The sequence below is a fragment of the Sarcophilus harrisii genome, chromosome 1 (assembly GCF_902635505.1).
Source record: "Sarcophilus harrisii chromosome 1, mSarHar1.11, whole genome shotgun sequence".
Lineage (NCBI taxonomy): Eukaryota > Metazoa > Chordata > Mammalia > Dasyuromorphia > Dasyuridae > Sarcophilus > Sarcophilus harrisii.
In genome coordinates this window covers 669,825,747-669,841,613 of record NC_045426.1, presented here as the reverse complement: position 1 = coordinate 669,841,613, position 15,867 = coordinate 669,825,747, and the positions used below count along the sequence as shown (strand labels likewise).

At 56.5% G+C, this 15,867-nt stretch overlaps 1 protein-coding gene across 1 annotated transcript; it reads right to left on the bottom strand.

The window, feature by feature from the left end:
- Positions 1 to 245: 245 nt before the first annotated feature.
- LOC100919656 (transducin-like enhancer protein 2) lies at positions 246 to 15,867 on the bottom strand. Its single transcript, XM_031948308.1, has 18 exons — positions 15,366 to 15,867; positions 15,120 to 15,205; positions 14,477 to 14,540; positions 13,244 to 13,288; positions 11,933 to 11,995; positions 11,058 to 11,132; positions 10,633 to 10,816; positions 9,983 to 10,005; positions 8,557 to 8,652; positions 8,083 to 8,127; positions 7,355 to 7,492; positions 5,914 to 6,040; positions 4,439 to 4,614; positions 3,373 to 3,632; positions 2,183 to 2,330; positions 1,266 to 1,416; positions 935 to 1,011; positions 246 to 599 (listed from the first exon to the last, which is right to left on the bottom strand). Exons 1-18 carry the CDS (start codon positions 15,387 to 15,389, stop codon positions 492 to 494), a joined length of 1,890 nt encoding a protein of 629 aa, XP_031804168.1. The 5' UTR covers positions 15,390 to 15,867; the 3' UTR covers positions 246 to 491.

The window sequence follows — 15,867 nt, the reverse complement described above, 5'->3', positions numbered from 1 at the left end:
CCAGGGCTCTGACCTTGAGGCTCACCCCCTGGGTGACCCTGGCTTGTCTCAAAACCCGCTCCCACTCCGAGCCTCCTTATGGATAAAGGGCCGCGGGGACTCAGTCAGCTCCAGCCTGGCCTTCCCTCTGTGCCCAGCACAGTCCGGCCTGTTGGGCAATACAGTGGCCCCCCAGGCCCCTGCCAGGCCCTGACTCTCAGCAGCAGTTTTGGGCTGTCCAAAGATCCTGGGGGGCCTTGGGCGAAGGAGGGGCCTCTGCTGCCTCCCCTTGGCCCCCCCCAGTCTGCTTTTGGCTCCCACCACATCCCTGGCCAGTGCCCCCTCCCCAGCCCCAGGTCAGGTGGCTGGGGGGAAGAGAAGGCCGGCCTCCTGCAGCCCAACATGGACAAACACATGTGACAGAAATGTTTATTTACTCAGAAGATTGGGAGGGGGGGCTGGGGGTGAGAGGACAGGTAGGTGGGAGATCCCAGAGGGGGCCGGGGGCAGCCTCAGTACACCACTTCGTACACTGTGGCCTTCTTGTCCCCCGAGCCTGTCACAATGTACTTGTTGTTGCCGGAAATGTCGCAGCTGAGGACAGAGGATGACTCTTTGGACTGGCCCCGAGGAAGGGGAGGAAAAGGGAGGGAGGAGGGTGAGTTGAGCACGTCAGGAGAGACACTCCTCCCCATCCCCCCGGGCCGAGTGAAGGGGGGCAGCCTGGTGAGGGGCTTCCTTAGCCAGAGCCCATCCTGGAGCCGGACCCTGGGACCCTGCCTGAATGGCCAGCTGGATTGTCCCAGGCAGGGACTGACCCCTCTGTATGTGATGATGGAGTTAGACAAGATGATCTCCGTGGGAGCCCCTCCCAGCTCTGAGACACGCCTATGGCCCCATGCTGGGGGGGGGGGGAGATGCCCCTGGGGGCTGCCCCCATCCCGCCCCCCCTCACCTGGAAGATGCTGGCCCCATAGGGCGACCGCCAGGCATTGAGCAGGTTGTCCTTCCCCGTGCTCACAAGCCACTTCCCTGTGGGGTGGAGGGGACAGGGCTTAGCAGGGGACGGGGCTCGCTTCCATTCTCCCCTCTCCCAGGTCCCAGCGGGAAGATGCCCCCACAGATACAAAGGAGGACCCTGAGGCTCAGGGGCAGAGATGCAGAGCCTGGAGGAAGGGGAGCCTTGGCCAGAAGCCCCCGGCTAATCATGTGGGGATAAGGGGGGTGCGGGCGGGGGGTAAGGGGGAGCAGCGACCACCGGCCCAGAGCCGGGGCCCCTGACCCACCGCACGAGGAGAACTTGAGGGAGAGGACGCAGCTCTCATGCAAGTGAAGCTGGTACTTCTCAGGCTTGCGCACATGCAGGATCTCCACGTGGCTGCTCTCCAGGCCCACGGCCAGCCACTCCTGGCCCGGGCAGTGGCCGAGGGAGAAGATCTGGAGAGAAGGGGATAGAGGGAAGGGTTGGTGTCCCTCAGCGGGGCCGGGATGCGGCTTCCCCACCCCCCTCTCACGGCTGCGCCCCCACCCCCCACTCAGTTCTGATTCCCCCAGCCCACGGGGCATTGGGCCAGCAGAAAAGCTTAGCTGGGGCAGGAGGGAGGGGTCCTTCTCTGCTCTAGTCTGGGATGGGGGGGGCTGGGCAGGCCTGAAGAGCCAGTCACAGAGTGCCAAAGGAGCCCGAGCAGCTTAGCCCAGCAAAGGGGCTTCTCGTGGGTGCCGCGGTCCCCTCTCCCCTAGTAGGGAGGGCTGGCCCCGAGGCCGGACTAAGGGCCTGGGCCGAAGCTTCCATGTAAGGGAAAGCATCCCCAGGCTCAAAGCTGGCTGAAAGGGGGGTGGGCTGCCCCTGAGAAGTGGGGGCTCCCCTGGCTGAGGGTCTCACAGCTGCTCAAAGAATCCTATTCCTAGAATCTCAGGGCTCCCCAACAGCCATTTTACAAATGAGGAAGTGGGCTCAGAGAGCTGGGGATTGGCCCGAGACCATGTTGGAGGCAGCAGCAGCCTCTGAACTCGGTGCTGAGGCTCCCAGTGCAGCTTCCAGGCCCCTCGCTATATGGAGGGGGAGCTCCCCGTGCTCCGAGTCCCCGCTTTTGGATCCTTGGCCCTAATTTTTTCATGCCCCGAGGCTTTGCACCCACCCCTTGGGTCTGAGAATGAGGGAGGTGGGTCAGCCCGGGCCCTCCCCCCTCCCTCCCAGGACCACCTGGGAGCTGAAGTCGTGCTGTTGGAGCTGGCGGCCCTCCCGCAGGTCCCAGCAGCGCACGGTGTTGTCCAGCCCGCCCGTCCACAGCCGCGTCCCGTAGTCGGAGATGTCGATGCAGCTGGCCCCGTCCGTGTGGCCCTGGAACTGCCTGAAGGGAAGGGGGGGCTGCTGAACACCCCTCTTTGCCAGGCAGGCCAGGGAGAGCCCCCTCAGCGTGCAACAGAGGCACAGGGGGGCCAGTGGCCACATGAGGGTCAGGAGCCTGCGCAAAGCCCAGCCCGGAGACAGGAGAGGGACAGAGCCTGGGAGGACAGAGCCTGGGAGGAGAGCGCTCCACATCAGGCACTGGGGGGAGGTTGGGATAGAAAGCTCAGCCTGGGGAGACTGGGTGAGCCGGGCATCTAGCAGGAAGTGGGTTCAAGGAATAGGAGGTGGGATATGGGCTTCAGGCTGCCAACCCCCCGGCCGGGGTCCCCCAGCCACATTCTGTGCCATCCCTCAATTCTAAACCCTGCCCAAGGGCCTCCCCCAACCTCGGGTCTCACACTGGTGCCTCTTCCCTGCCCCAGGGCCCTTTGGCCTTGGGTCCCCCAATCTCTGCATCCCCAGGTACCACACACAGACCCCAAAGTCCCAGCTGCCCTTTTCCACAACATCAGGTCCCAGGCCATGATATGGACCCAGACCCTCTATCTCCAGCTTCAGCTCCATGGCTGCTGGACCTCCCTGTACCCTAGCCTAGTCCTCAGCCCCCTGTGCCCAGCTGTGGCCCCGGCCCTGCCCCTGAGCATTCAGCCCTGGCCCGGGCAGCCTCACCTGGCCCTGACCTGGCCCTGCCCCAGCCCTGGGCAGTCCCACCTGGTCCTGGCCTGTCCCTGGCCCTGCCCCAGCCCCGGCCGTGGCCCCTGAGCAGTCAGCCCTGACCCGGGCAGCCTCACCTGGCCCTGGCCCGGCCCTCAGCCTGTTCCAGCCCTGTGCCCAGCTGTGGCCCTGGTCCTGGCCCTGAGCAGTCGGCCCCAGCCCCAGGCAGCCTCTCATGGCCCCAGTCTAGCCCTCAGCCTGCCCCAGCCCCCCGTGCCCAGCCCTGGCCCTTGCCCTGAGCAGTCCCACCTGGTCCTGGCCCGTCCCTGGCCCTGCCCCAGCCCCCTGTGCCCAGCCCCAGCCCCGGCCCCAGCCCCAGGCAGCCCCACCTGACCATGGCCTGGTTCTGCAGGTCCCAGACCACGATGTTGCCGTCGCTGCAGCAGGAGAAGGACCTGCGCCGGGCGATGGCCAGGGCGAGGGCGGGCGGAGGAAGTGAGTCGGCCCGATGGGGGGTGGGGCGGGCCCAGATGGAGGGGTGTGGCCCCCCCACGATCAGGCCCGTCGCCGGGCAGCAGTTTGCAGGAGGGATGAAGGCCCGGTTCTGGGTGGAGGGGAAGGCCGAGGCGGGCCGGCCCAGAACCCGGGCCTGCCAGGGAGCCCGGGACGCCCACCCAGGCCGAGGGAGGGACGGGCTGGGACCTGGCTTTGCCAGCACCCCAGGCCCGGTCTCTCCCCCAGGGGCCAGCCCCGGGCCCTTGGGGAGTGCTGGCCACGGGGGCTTTGCCCGGGGTGGCCCACGCCCCCTTCCGAGCCCCTGCCCCCAGAGGGGGGAGGAAGGGACCCGCACTTCCCGCGGGGTGAGGGTGCCTGGGGGGGGGAGCCCTGCCCAACCAAGGGGGGGGGGGGGGCCCAGGGGGCTTTGGGGACCCCCACCCCAAGCCAGCAGCCCCCACTCAGTGGTCACTAGGGTCCCTTAGAGAACTTGACCGATGGCCTGGACAAAGGCTCGTCCCACAAACCCCACTGGGGGACACAGCCCTTTTTTCTCCACAACCCCAATGACTGAGGCAAGCCCCTCCTGACAAGCCAGCCTGGGACACGCCACTTTAGGGCCCCCGGACGATCTTTCCAGATATGGCCCCCGGATGCAGGGCCCCTTCCAGGACCCCGCCCCCCTTTGGCCCTTCCCGGACGGGGATATTTCCCAGGACCAAGGTAAGAGGAGAGACGGATTGGGAAGACCACTCATCGTGGTTCAGGGGGGGAGAGAAGAAAGCTCAGGCTCCTGTCTCCCCCCCAGATCCTCCTCACGTTACCCCCTAAGCCAGACAGAACTTGAAGCTCACAAGAGCCTTGTTCTCCTCCTGTTCCTGAAGGACGACTGGTCACTGACCTCTATCCCCTTCACAAAGGGGATAATGTGGAGCACCGGCCCCTCCCCCACCTCGGCACCCAGTGGTCACTCACCATGGGGGAGTGGCCGTACGTCGTGGGGCCGCCGACCTGTGGGGACAGGTGCAGGCTCACGTAGGGGCGCGGCATGGCAAGGTCCCCGCCGAGCAGAGCGTGGGCTCCCACGCCAAGGGACGCAGCAAAGGGGCCGGACAGCGTCAGGGCGCTCCTTAAGGCTGTGGGGGTGGGACAAGATCTTCAGGCATCCCCTCCTTCCTGCAGCCCCCAACCCCCTTAGTGCAGGAGTCTGGGTCCCAGATCTCTGAGTCTGCCAGTCCCTACTGCACCAACAGTGCCGGACCATTCCAAGGAGGAGGAGGGAGCTGAGGACAGGGAGGTTTCCCCAGACTGCCCCTCCTCATCCACATCCCCATTTGTTTCCAAAGCTTCACTTCCCACCAGAGATCCCTGAAGCCCCCAGTTCCCAGCACTCCTTCTCTGGGTCAGCTGCTATTATTTCAAAGTCACCACATCCCCAACACCTAAGTCACCCCCTTCCTCTCCCCCAAGTGACCCTGTGGTCAATGATCCAAGCCAGTTTCCTGGGCCAAGGACATGGCCATTATCTAACTTATCTTGGACCCCAGCATTACGCCTTATGTTCAAACTTCCCCCAAACGATGACAGTCCACCTCCAGCCGTCCTCATGAAATTATGACTACCCTCCATTCCTCCAGCCGCTACCCTCATGTCTTCTTCAAACGACACCCCCCATCTCTTCCCTGCTGCAAAACCTCCCAAGTCACCCCTGTTGTTTAATACGTTAAAAGTCCAAATTCCTGAACCTGACATTCAATGTCCCGTCCCCTCCCTCCTGAATGCCATTGGCACCTTTCCCACCTCCCACTCCCAAACACACAGTCCAGTACAAAATACAGAATTCCTTTGGATCTTCAAGACTTTGAAATTCATATCATTTTCCTTATAAGCTTGGAATTTTGGAACCGTGGAACATAGAATGTCAGAATTAGAAGGGCCCTTAAAATGTCAGAGGATGTCAGGATGTCAGAGCTAGGAGAACACTTGGAACCCAGGAGGTCAGAGATAGAACACTTGGAACCCAGGTCAAAACTGGGAGGGCCCTTAGAACCCAGGAGGTCAGAGCTGGGAGGGCCCTTAGAACCCAGGAGGTCAGAGCTGGGAGGGCCCTTAGAACCCAGGAGGTCAGGGCTGGGAGGGCCCTTAGAACCCAGGAGGTTAGGGCTGGGAGGACCCTTAGAACACAGAACACAAGATATTAGAGCTAGAAGTGACCTCTTAGCCATCTTCTTCATCTCCACATCCACTTCATCTCCTCCCTCCAGAGAGGGAAACATATTTGCACAGATAAGTGAGTTAGGACAGAAGTGATAGCAGAATGCAGGTTTCTGAGTTTTCAGTCCCCCTCGTCACCCCCAGCCCAGGGTCTGTGTTCATCCATCTTTCTCGGGGTGACCCCCAGGGCCCGGGGGCGGATGGCAGGGCAGGTTTCTCACCAGCACTCTCTGGGACAGACAGGAATTTGGTGGCAGGATGCCGCAGGCTGCTGGCAGAGCTGGGGCCAGGGGTGGAGGCATCTGGGGAGGAGGATGGGCTTCTGGGCTTGCTGACAGAAAGCAGCTTCTGTACCGAGAAGGGAAGGGGGGAGGCGGTCAGAGCGGGAGTGGGGGAGCTATGTCTAGGAGTAGCTGGGGTCTTTTGGTGAAAAGCCGGGGAGGCTGATGTAGGAGCGAGCACGTGTGCACTCTCTGGTGTCCATGTGTACGTCTACTCATGTTAGCAACAATGTACCCGTGAGGGAGCCGCTGCGAACATGTGACTGTGAGTACTGAATAAGGCAGACACATTGTCCATGAACCCACCTGCATTTGCCTGCCCAAGTGCCTGGGTTTGTACATGTGAATGCTGTTATGGACACAGGTATAAAGACCAGGTGGACGCCATTCGGGGCTGTGACCCTCTCCTGTGTTCCGGCCCCGGAGCACAAGTCTGGTCATGAGTGGGACAGGCCATTTGGGGGGGGGTCCCCACTGTAACCCAGACACGTCTGCTCCTGCCACGTCCCTGCAGTGAGCAGGTCTCTACCACTTTGTGGGGGAGTCCAGGGATCGCCTGGGACCACCAGTCTCCCCGAGCATCTTTCTCCATCTCACTCCAGCCCCCTCCTCCCTCATCCGTCTGAGCCGTGTGACTCAGATTGATTGGCCCTGAAAGGCAGCTCTCCCAATGATGTTTCAATCCCAGAATCTGACTTAGCCAATCGATCCGGGCTCAGGGAAGCAGTTTAGGCAGCAGCCAGGCAGGAAAGCCTGCAGGGCCAAGGTGCCAGGAACTGCCACCTTAACCCCTTGTATGCAGGATGGGCGTTAAAACCATTTTTAAACTGAATTACTGAATTGAACCCCCTGCTGAGATAAGGATGGGAAAAGGGGGAAGGGGAGTCATGCTGAGGACTCATGATCACAGCCACCTTTGGCCCCTGCAGTCTACAAAGCACTTTTCTCATCACTCACCTGGAGGAAGGGAGTATATGCAGGTTATGTAGGTGCTTATCATTTATGTATATAAGAATTATTCATTTTATAGATGGGAAGACTAAGGCACAGAGAAAGGAAGTCACCTGTCCAGGATCACAGAATTTAGAAGTGAAGGGAGGTCTCAAGTCCAGCTTTTTAATTTTTTTAATTGGGGTTAAGTGACTTGCCCAGCATCACAGTTATTGTCTAGGTTCGGATTCAAACTCAGACCCTAACTCCCGCGTCCTAACCACTATGCCGGCTCATTGCCTCAGGTCAACTTCCTTGCCCTCCTGTGCAGGAATCTTGCATTACACGGGACTGCCTCAAGCCCCTGGAGCTCTGGGCAGCATCAGGGTCAGGGCCGGGCTGGAGAGGTGGTGACAATGGCCATCTAGGGGTGGGCCCTTTGATTCCTTACCAGGCTGGGGTCCTTGCCTTTGGGGGTCGATGCGGTCTGGCTGGAGGACAGAGAAGCTGGACTGTCGGGCCCATCCGGGTGGCTGAGTAGCTTTGGGCTGGGTGTGGGCACCAGGATTGGGGGTTCTGAGACAGGATCCTGGCAACGAGAAGTTGGAGAGCTGGGAGAACCTACGCTAAAGGGGACTTTCTTGCTCCTTACTTAGAAATCCAGGGCAGAAATGTGACAGGCTAGTCCATGATACTACTGATCAGTTATATGATGTTCACTTATAGAGTATCATTTCCCTATAAATAAAATGGGAAAGGGGGAGTGGGACTAGATCTGAGATTTTAAATTTAAAATTAAAAAAAAAAAATCATGGATTGTTTGGTTTAAAAAAAAAAAAAAAACCTAGAGGATCTCTAAAAAATATTCAAGCTCTGGATTTTGTCATCTTAATGTGAACATAAGATAAGATGGGACATTTAAAAGTCCCTGAATTTTTCCTAATCCTTTTGGAGGATGATAGAGAGAAGAGGGGAGGGGAGGACTCCCATCTCTCTTTCCAAGTCCTGTCCTAGGTCCTGTCCAGGAAATCAGGACTTGTGTCTCCCTCCCCAACAAGACTCTCTGAAACGCATCCTTTTTCCCAGAAAAAAAAAGCCTTCCCTTTGATGCTGAAGTCCCTTCTCCTCCCCCAGAGGGAAGAAGTCCCTTCCTTCCCCACCCCCAAGAGCCAGACTCACCTCATCCACCACTAGATTATAATCACTCTTGTCTCCATCACTGTCCTGGCAGAGAGAAAAGGGAGAAGCTAGCTGAGAGCTGTCAGGGAGGGACCCCCTCGTGAGCAGGCCTCTGAGAGAAGAAACCCAAGCTCCTCTTAGCAGCCTCCTCTAACCATAGGAGGCCAGAGCTGGAAGAGCCTCAGAACAGAAGACAAAATGTGAGGGTTTGGATAACCTTCCAAACATAGGATGCAATTGAGTTGAATTTTTTTTCTCTTTCTTTTTTATTCTTTGTTACAAGGGATGGGTCTCTGAGGAGGGAAGGAACATAGTTGAAAATGAAACTGTTGCAATCACAAAATATATCAATAAACTTTTTTTAAAAGAACATAGATATAGAATGTCAGTACTGAAAGGAGTCTTTAGAGACCATTAAAATGCCCTTTTTATGGAAGGGAAAACTGAGGTCTAGAGAGAGAAAACCCCACTCACATAGTTTCCCAGAAGATCCTTCTCTTCCTGTTTGTGTGTCTGACCAATGAGCCATTCTTCTTCCACTGGGCTCCCTGGGGGTGAAGGGGACGGACTCTGCGGGAAAATTTCAGAGCTTTATCAAGCATCCTGGGAGAGGCTATGAAGGCTCAGCTGGTCCTGGGAAGGATGCCCTTCCCCCCTGCCCCAACTCCCTGCATAAGTGTCCCCAGTTCCTAGAAGCTTTCTTCTCCTGATCTTGGTCACTCGGGAAGGGATAATGAGGCACAATTGTAATGGGAAACCCCAGCCCAGCCTCTAGCCCCTTCTCTCTCTGCTTCGTCTCTCTTACTCTGGTCAGAGACTGTCCAAATTAGGAAGCTGCCAGAAGAAAAGAGCCCTTAGCACATGAAATGTCAGCTCGAGGAAGGCACTTGGAAATGACCTCCCCTTACCTCTTTTCCAACCTAGAAAACCATTCCCCACAAGGTGTCTCTGACAGCCTCCATTTCCATACCTTCGATGATGGGGAGCTCACTCCCTGTCTCAGCAGGCCATTCCATTGTGGAACAGCTCTGACTGGAAGGAAGTATTTCCCTGCATCGAATTCAAATCCACATATTGCTCCTTGGGCCCTTCTAAGCCCAGACTAAATCTAATCCCTCTCCCATGTGACATGCCTTTAAATATGGGACCATAGCTTTGAGTCTTCTCCTCCCCAACTAAGTCTGGCTAGTTCCTCCAAATGGACTGTCCTCTTGCTGTCTCCCCATCCCAGCCACCCTCCTTTGGATGAGCTCTGGTTTGCCAACGTCCTTCCTCTAACATGGTCCTTGAACGGGGGGCGGGGAGGGATCACCAAGACAACCCCAGATTTTGCTCAGGGCCCTGGGCTATCCCAATACAGCAGGTGGGGTCATGGAGAGCGGGGAGGGGTGATCATGGGAACCCAGCAGAAGGCGCCCTCTCACCCCACAAAGGCTGCTGAGGCTAGGGGCTGAGAGCAGCTTGGCTGAAGACGAGGGGAGTGGGCTGTCAGCTTATAACTGTTACCTTCAACCCATCCCCAGAGAGACTCTTCGCTTCCCTCCAACTCTGACAGCTGTGTGTGTGTGAGTGTGGTTGTGTGAGTGTGAGTGTGTGTGTGTGTGTGTGTGTGTGTGTGTGTGTGTGTGTGTGTATGTATTGGGGGGCTCAGTAATCTCTTCCATTGCTGTGAGGGTGGGAAAGGGAGAGAGGTCAGCAGAAGGGTTAGTGCTCTGTCTAGGGAAGGCTCGGAGCCCAGAACCAGGAGCCTAACTCCCCACCTTTGCCCAAGATGAAGAAGCCTAAAGGCCAGATGAATGCAGATGAGATGGAAATGCCACAGAAAATTCCCAAGTGATCTCGGCCCAGGGTGGCTCTGGGAAAGGAAAGCGAGAATCCCAGTCCCAGACCCATCACTCACCCGGCTGCTGTGGCCTCTGCCTGCTGCTCCCCAGGCCCAGGGGAGGAAGGGGGGAGAAGGAACAAGAGAAACAGAGAAGGGGGAGGAGGGAGGAATCGAGAAAATAAAGGGGAGAGGAAAAATAGAGAGGAGGAGGAAAGAAAAAGGAAAGGAAAGTGAGTGGGAGAGAGAGAATATAGAAGAGGATGAACAGAGAGAAGGAGAGAAAGAGAGAAGAGAGGGAGGAGGGAAGAGAGAAAGCGAGAGGGAGGGAGGGAGAGAGAGAGAATGAATATTATGACTGAGGACAGCTTCTTTTGCTTCTCATCCCAACATATCCTTTTTCTCCTGTATTTTTGTGTCTCCCTCTTTCTTCTCTCCCCGGTAATGGTCCTTTTCTATCCCTTCCCTAAGTCTGTCTGTTTCTTTCTCTTTCTTTCTCTTTCTCTCTCTCTCTCTCTCTTTTTTGGCTGAGGCAATTGGAGTTAAGTGATTTGCCCACACAGATAGGAAGTGTTAAGTGTCTGAGGCCAGATTTGAACTCAGTTCCTCCTAACTTCAGGGCTGGTGCTCTATCTCCTGCACCAGTTAGCTGCCCCAATGTCTCTTTTTAGCCCTCCTTCCCCAAGCTCTCCCTCCCCTCTCCACCTCAGAGTGAGCCCCTCCCTTACCTGGAGGCTCCCCGGTGCTTGGGCTCCTCTGGTCCTCCTTGGCAGTTGTGTCAGCGGCAGTGATGCTGGCTGCCAGCTGGGCCTGGGTGGCCAGGGCTCCAGACAGGGCTAGCAACCCCGCTGCAGGGTGGGGGGTCAAGGGTACGGGTGGAATATGGTGTGACAGGTGCTGTAACTGCTGCTGCTGAATTGGAGAAGGGTCCAGGTTGGGGAGGGGGGCAACATGCCCAAGGAGGTTTGTGGCCCCATTTCAGAAAAGGGCAAACTGAGGGTGAGGGGGGGATGGCAAGAAGGTGCCCCAGAAAGTCAGGAGTAAAGTAGGGAGCAGGGAGACTTGGAGGCCTCCCAGGTCTGACCTAACCAAATGTCAGCTCCTTGGCTCAGCCCCAACGGCACAAACCTCAGCTTGATGGACGCTGACTCACCCCGAGGATGCTGTTCAGCTCCGCTGTGGTCACTTGCTTGGCTCTCTCCACAGCCTGAAGGACTTGCTGCTGATGCTTGAGACAGGAAGCACATGGGGCAGGGACGGGGAGAAGGCGGTGACAGTGGGAGATGGAGCGGTCTTTCCGGGCCATGGAGACGGCCCCTCTTCCCCCCTGGCCATCAGCGGCCATCCTCCCGGCTCAGCCAGAAGTCCAACAGGCCTGGGCTGACCAGCCTAAGCTCCCAGGTAGCCGTTGGGCTCCCCAGGGAATAACTGGCTCTGAAGGACCCCGGGACCAAACCCCAGCTCCGCCTCTTAGGGCCCGGAGGACCTTGAGCTGAACACCCACATTTCCAGGTTGTCAGTTTCCTAATCAATCAGCATTCATTAAGCACCTCCTGTGTACCAGATGCTGAGCTAAGAACTAAAGCTACAACAGGAGGTGGGACAGTCCCTGACTTCAAGGAGCCTGGAGTCTCGTCCATAAAATGGGCAAGTTGAAATGGGTAGTGTCTGGGGTCCCTTCCAACCCCGAATCTAGGAATGTTCTTTGCAGGACCTGTCTCCCCTCCCTCACACTAGTCTAGCCTGGGAGCAAGGGAGATGCTTAATTGTTGAACTGCTGAATTACATGGGGGATAAAGGAACCCAGCCCAGCACCCCCGTACCCCCAAACAGGATGAATGGTGCACTGAACTTATCACCAAGGGATCTGGGTTCAAGTCCCACCCTTGACACATAGCGGTTGTGTGAGGCTCTCTGAGCCTCAGTTTACTTATCTATAAAATGAAGTCGCTGGGCTAGATGGCCTTGAAAGTCCCTTCCAGACCTTGGGATCTGCCCTTCCTCCCTTCTCAGAAGCCCCAAGCTCACCTCCTGCTTCACAAAGGGGATGATCTTGGCACAGATGGTGCTGAGTCTCTTCACAATCTCCGCCTGGCCGAGAGACAGATATGGACAGGGTCAGGCTGGTGGTGGCTCCAGCCCCCCAACAGTCCTTCATGGGGACGCTGGGGGCAGAGGAAGAGGAAACCTGCCCTCCTTAGCAGAGCCGGGTCTGCTCCCTGCCCTTGGGGAGCTCCTGCTCTGCCCTTTCCTCTCCAAGCCTCAGCCACTGCCTCGCAGGGAGGAAGAGGGAGGGAGAAGGGAAAGAAACAGGCCCTCTCTGAGAGAAGGCCAGGGTTGAAGACCTGCAGGGGAGGGAGGGAGGTATGTGTGTTTGTACCCTTGAACATGTCTGTGGATGTCTGTGTGTGTGCACACAAGTGAGTGTGTGTAAGTGTGTGTGTGTGTGTGTGTGTGTCTCACTCCCACGATCATAAAAGGAGCAAACCAGGAGGGAGGCCTCTCCAGCTGGAGAAATATGGCTGTTGGATTCACCACTTGGTCGGGCTCGGCTCCAAACTAATTTCTCTGGCAGGCAGCCCCGTGATGACGGGATTGATGGATCTGAAGAGTGACAGCAAATTACTGCCGGAACAAAGCAAGCAGCCACGAGGAGGAGGACAGGAGGTGGGGGAGAGAGGGGAGGCAGCAGAGGCAGGAGCAGAGAGCCAGTCTGGGCAGGGCATGGGAGGCTCTCGGAGGACGGCGGGCCTGGAGAGCACCTTAGAGATCAATCACTCAGTCCCAGCCTCCCAGTAACCTCTGGCAAGGAACCAACTCCCACTTTCTTCATGTGCAAAATAAGGGGATGGGCCCAACCAATCGCTAAGGTGCCTTCCATGTCTATAAGAACAGCGGTTTCATTGTTGTCAGGGGGTCTTTGAGAGCGGGCACCCCCCCATTTACAAAGTTGTCTCAGTGGGTGGGGAGGGGGGAGAGAAACTGAAACATTATGTGACAGGTTCAGGGTCACACAGGTGACCAAGGTCCAAGGTCGGACCTGTACCTGGGCTTCTTTACTTCTCTCTGTATCCTAAAATCTCTTCTGGAGCTGACAGTCTAACTTCGTTCTCACGTCCCTTCTGGTTTTGATGCTCTATGAGTCTGTGGTCCCCCCTCCTCTTATTTTATATCTGGGAAAACTGAAGCCAAGGTGGGGAAGGTGCCCAGGGTCACACATCAGGCTCAGACAGGACTTGGGTAACCTAAAAACAATGTTTGGCTCTACCCCTGGAACATAGACTCTCTCTTAGTTGTAGCCCTGGAGGGTCTGGCTATAAGTCTCATCTCCCTGCTCACCTGCTTGTGCATCTCCAGGTTGAGGCCATAGGACATCTCATAATACTGAAAGGCAAGGGACAGTTGTCATGATCACCAGGCACAGCCAACGTCCTTCTCTGTCTTCCCTTTGCTTCAACAAGAACATTTGTAACCTCAGGTCATCTCAGAAGCAACCGCTTAGCAGCTGACATTGTCCTCATTCCCTTACCTCCCAAAATACTTATATGCAGACTTGCATTTAGAGAATTCCCTTATCACTTATCCTATAGAAATCTCTCCCAAGAACTACTGATCCCCAAAACTCTCCAATCTATTTGGCCCCCAGGAACCTATGGAACTCCAGTGTATTCCATCTTGACCTCACTGATGGAGCAGATTGCATTGGGGAAACCCCTACCATTCATTACCTCCAAGAGCAGAGGAAGGAAGGTTCCTAAGGCGTTCTGCCTCCACCATTAATAACCTTCTCCCTTCACTGGGATCCGTTGGGACTGGGAAAGAAACATGCCCATGCTTTCCTGGCTTCTGAACTTCCCATTTCTGGCTCCCTCCAACCCTAAGCCCCTATTCCATCAGCCTGGGGAGAACACAATCATCAAAAGGAAGAAACACCTCCCAGAAAACTAAGTAATGGCTGAGATCCTCCACAGAGAGGTCCATTCAGGAGATGGGAGCTCCCTTCTAGAATAATGCAGTCCCAGCTCTCAGAAAGCTTAAGGTCTTCTGTTGGGAGTGGAGAGAAGAGTGTGACAGATGAGGTCATCTGTGCAAAGCATCTTGAAAATTTTAAATCACTGTAAAAATGTCAGGTATTTTATTGATGATAATCTGGTAAAGCCAGCACTGGCAGGCAGTTAGGTGCAGAGGAAAGCATCCTGCATCTAGGATGAGAGAACATCCTGCTCCAGTCACTATAAGAGTCTGGCCTTTTCCTTCCTTCCCAGAGCTTGTTTGTTTTGTTTGTGAAATGGGTAGCTGGGTGAGTGGGAAGGGTATGTTGGATTATATTCTTTCTAAGGTCCCTTTCAGATTGAATATTTTGTGATTTTTTTTTTTTTAGATTTTTTTTAGAGTCTTGACTCATTTTAGAAATAGTGAAAAGGGTTCAGGGAAGAAAGGACCTTCACTAGAACCTTGTCATAACCCCAAGGCAGGGTCAGGGATTGGAATTCAGGTCTTTAGACAAAACAATTAGTAGAAATTAGGGCTGGAGGTTCCAGGAGGAGGCTCAGTGTGCCCCCCCCCCCTCACCATGACGTAATGACGCTGCATCTCAGTCTTCTCACTGGCCAGTTTTTCACACTCCAGTTTGAGGCTGGGGAGATCAAAGAGAGGGCAGACCCAGCATCAGGAACTGCCCCGCCCCAGTCCCTTCCTCAACTAAACCAGAAACTGCCTTAGTCCCCCAGTCCCCATTTCACTGAAGGATACCTCCCACTTTTAAGTCAATTCTTAAAATGTTCCTAGCTCTTCTTCCCTCACCTGGCCCTGCCCCCATTCTTCATTATTGGTCCTTTGAGTCCTGTGGTTCCGCCTTCTTACCCTCCCCATTGGATCCTCCCACCCTCACCTGGTCTTAAACTCCACTCCGGCACTCTCTGCTAGACTATGCTTTCCTCCCCAGCCCGCTCACCTGGCCGCTCCCACTCCTAGGCCACGCCCCCAGTCTCTCCCGGCCTATTGGCCCTTAGCTCTCCAAGGCTCCGCCCTCACCTGACATCTCCCACTCTCTACCCCATTGGGCCTTTGCGTTCGGAGACATCGCCCTCACCTGGATGCCCCTTCCCTCCCACTCAAAGTCTTAGGCTCCCAGACTGGGTGAATGTTGGGGGGGAGAGGGGGGAGAAGAGGGAAAGGGACCGCCCTCCAGCCTGACTCTCCTGGGCCGACTCACCTATGGTACTGAGCTTGCAGGAATTGAAATTCCTCCTTCATGCGGTCGCAGATCTCTAAGATAGAGAACTTGAAGGTCTGTCCGGCCTGGAGTAGAGCGTAGCGGGGGGAGGGGAGAATGAGGAAAGGGGCACGGAGAAGGGCAGGAGGTGGGGAGAGAATAAATAAGGAGACGCTAGGTCTCCGGACCAGAATAGCCTGACCCTCTGATCCCCGACATTCCTACACGCCCCGTGAAGCCACTCACCGGAGGCCTGCTTTGGGGGTACATCCTGCGGGGCCCCACCTGCTCCAGCCGGTACCCAAGGGCACCCCCGGCCCCGGGCCCCCAGCAGACGCTGGGCCAAATGTTGAGCAGAGCCGAAGGAATAAGGGAAGACGGGAGGGAGGGGAAAGAAAGCAGGACTGAGGATAAAAACCTAAGGAGGGACAATGAGAAGGGGATGCCGCAGAGGGACCCAGGAGTCCAAGTCTCCCTGCGGAACGAGGCTAAAGAGGGAGGAGGAAAGGAAGGAAAGTGGCGGGGAGGTGGGCAGGAGCTGGAAAAAGATGGGGGGAGAGGAGAGTCAGGCAAAGGATCCTAGAACCTAGGAGTTCCCGGCTCCCAGGGGCCGTCTGGAGCTGGAGAGAGATAAGAGAGCGCCCCGGGGCTCCCGCTCGGGAGGAAGAGTGAGCTCAGCTGCTTCCTTTCCGAATGTGCCAGAGGAACTGGGCAAGAGAAAGGGGAGGGGAGAGAAAAAAAGGAGCGG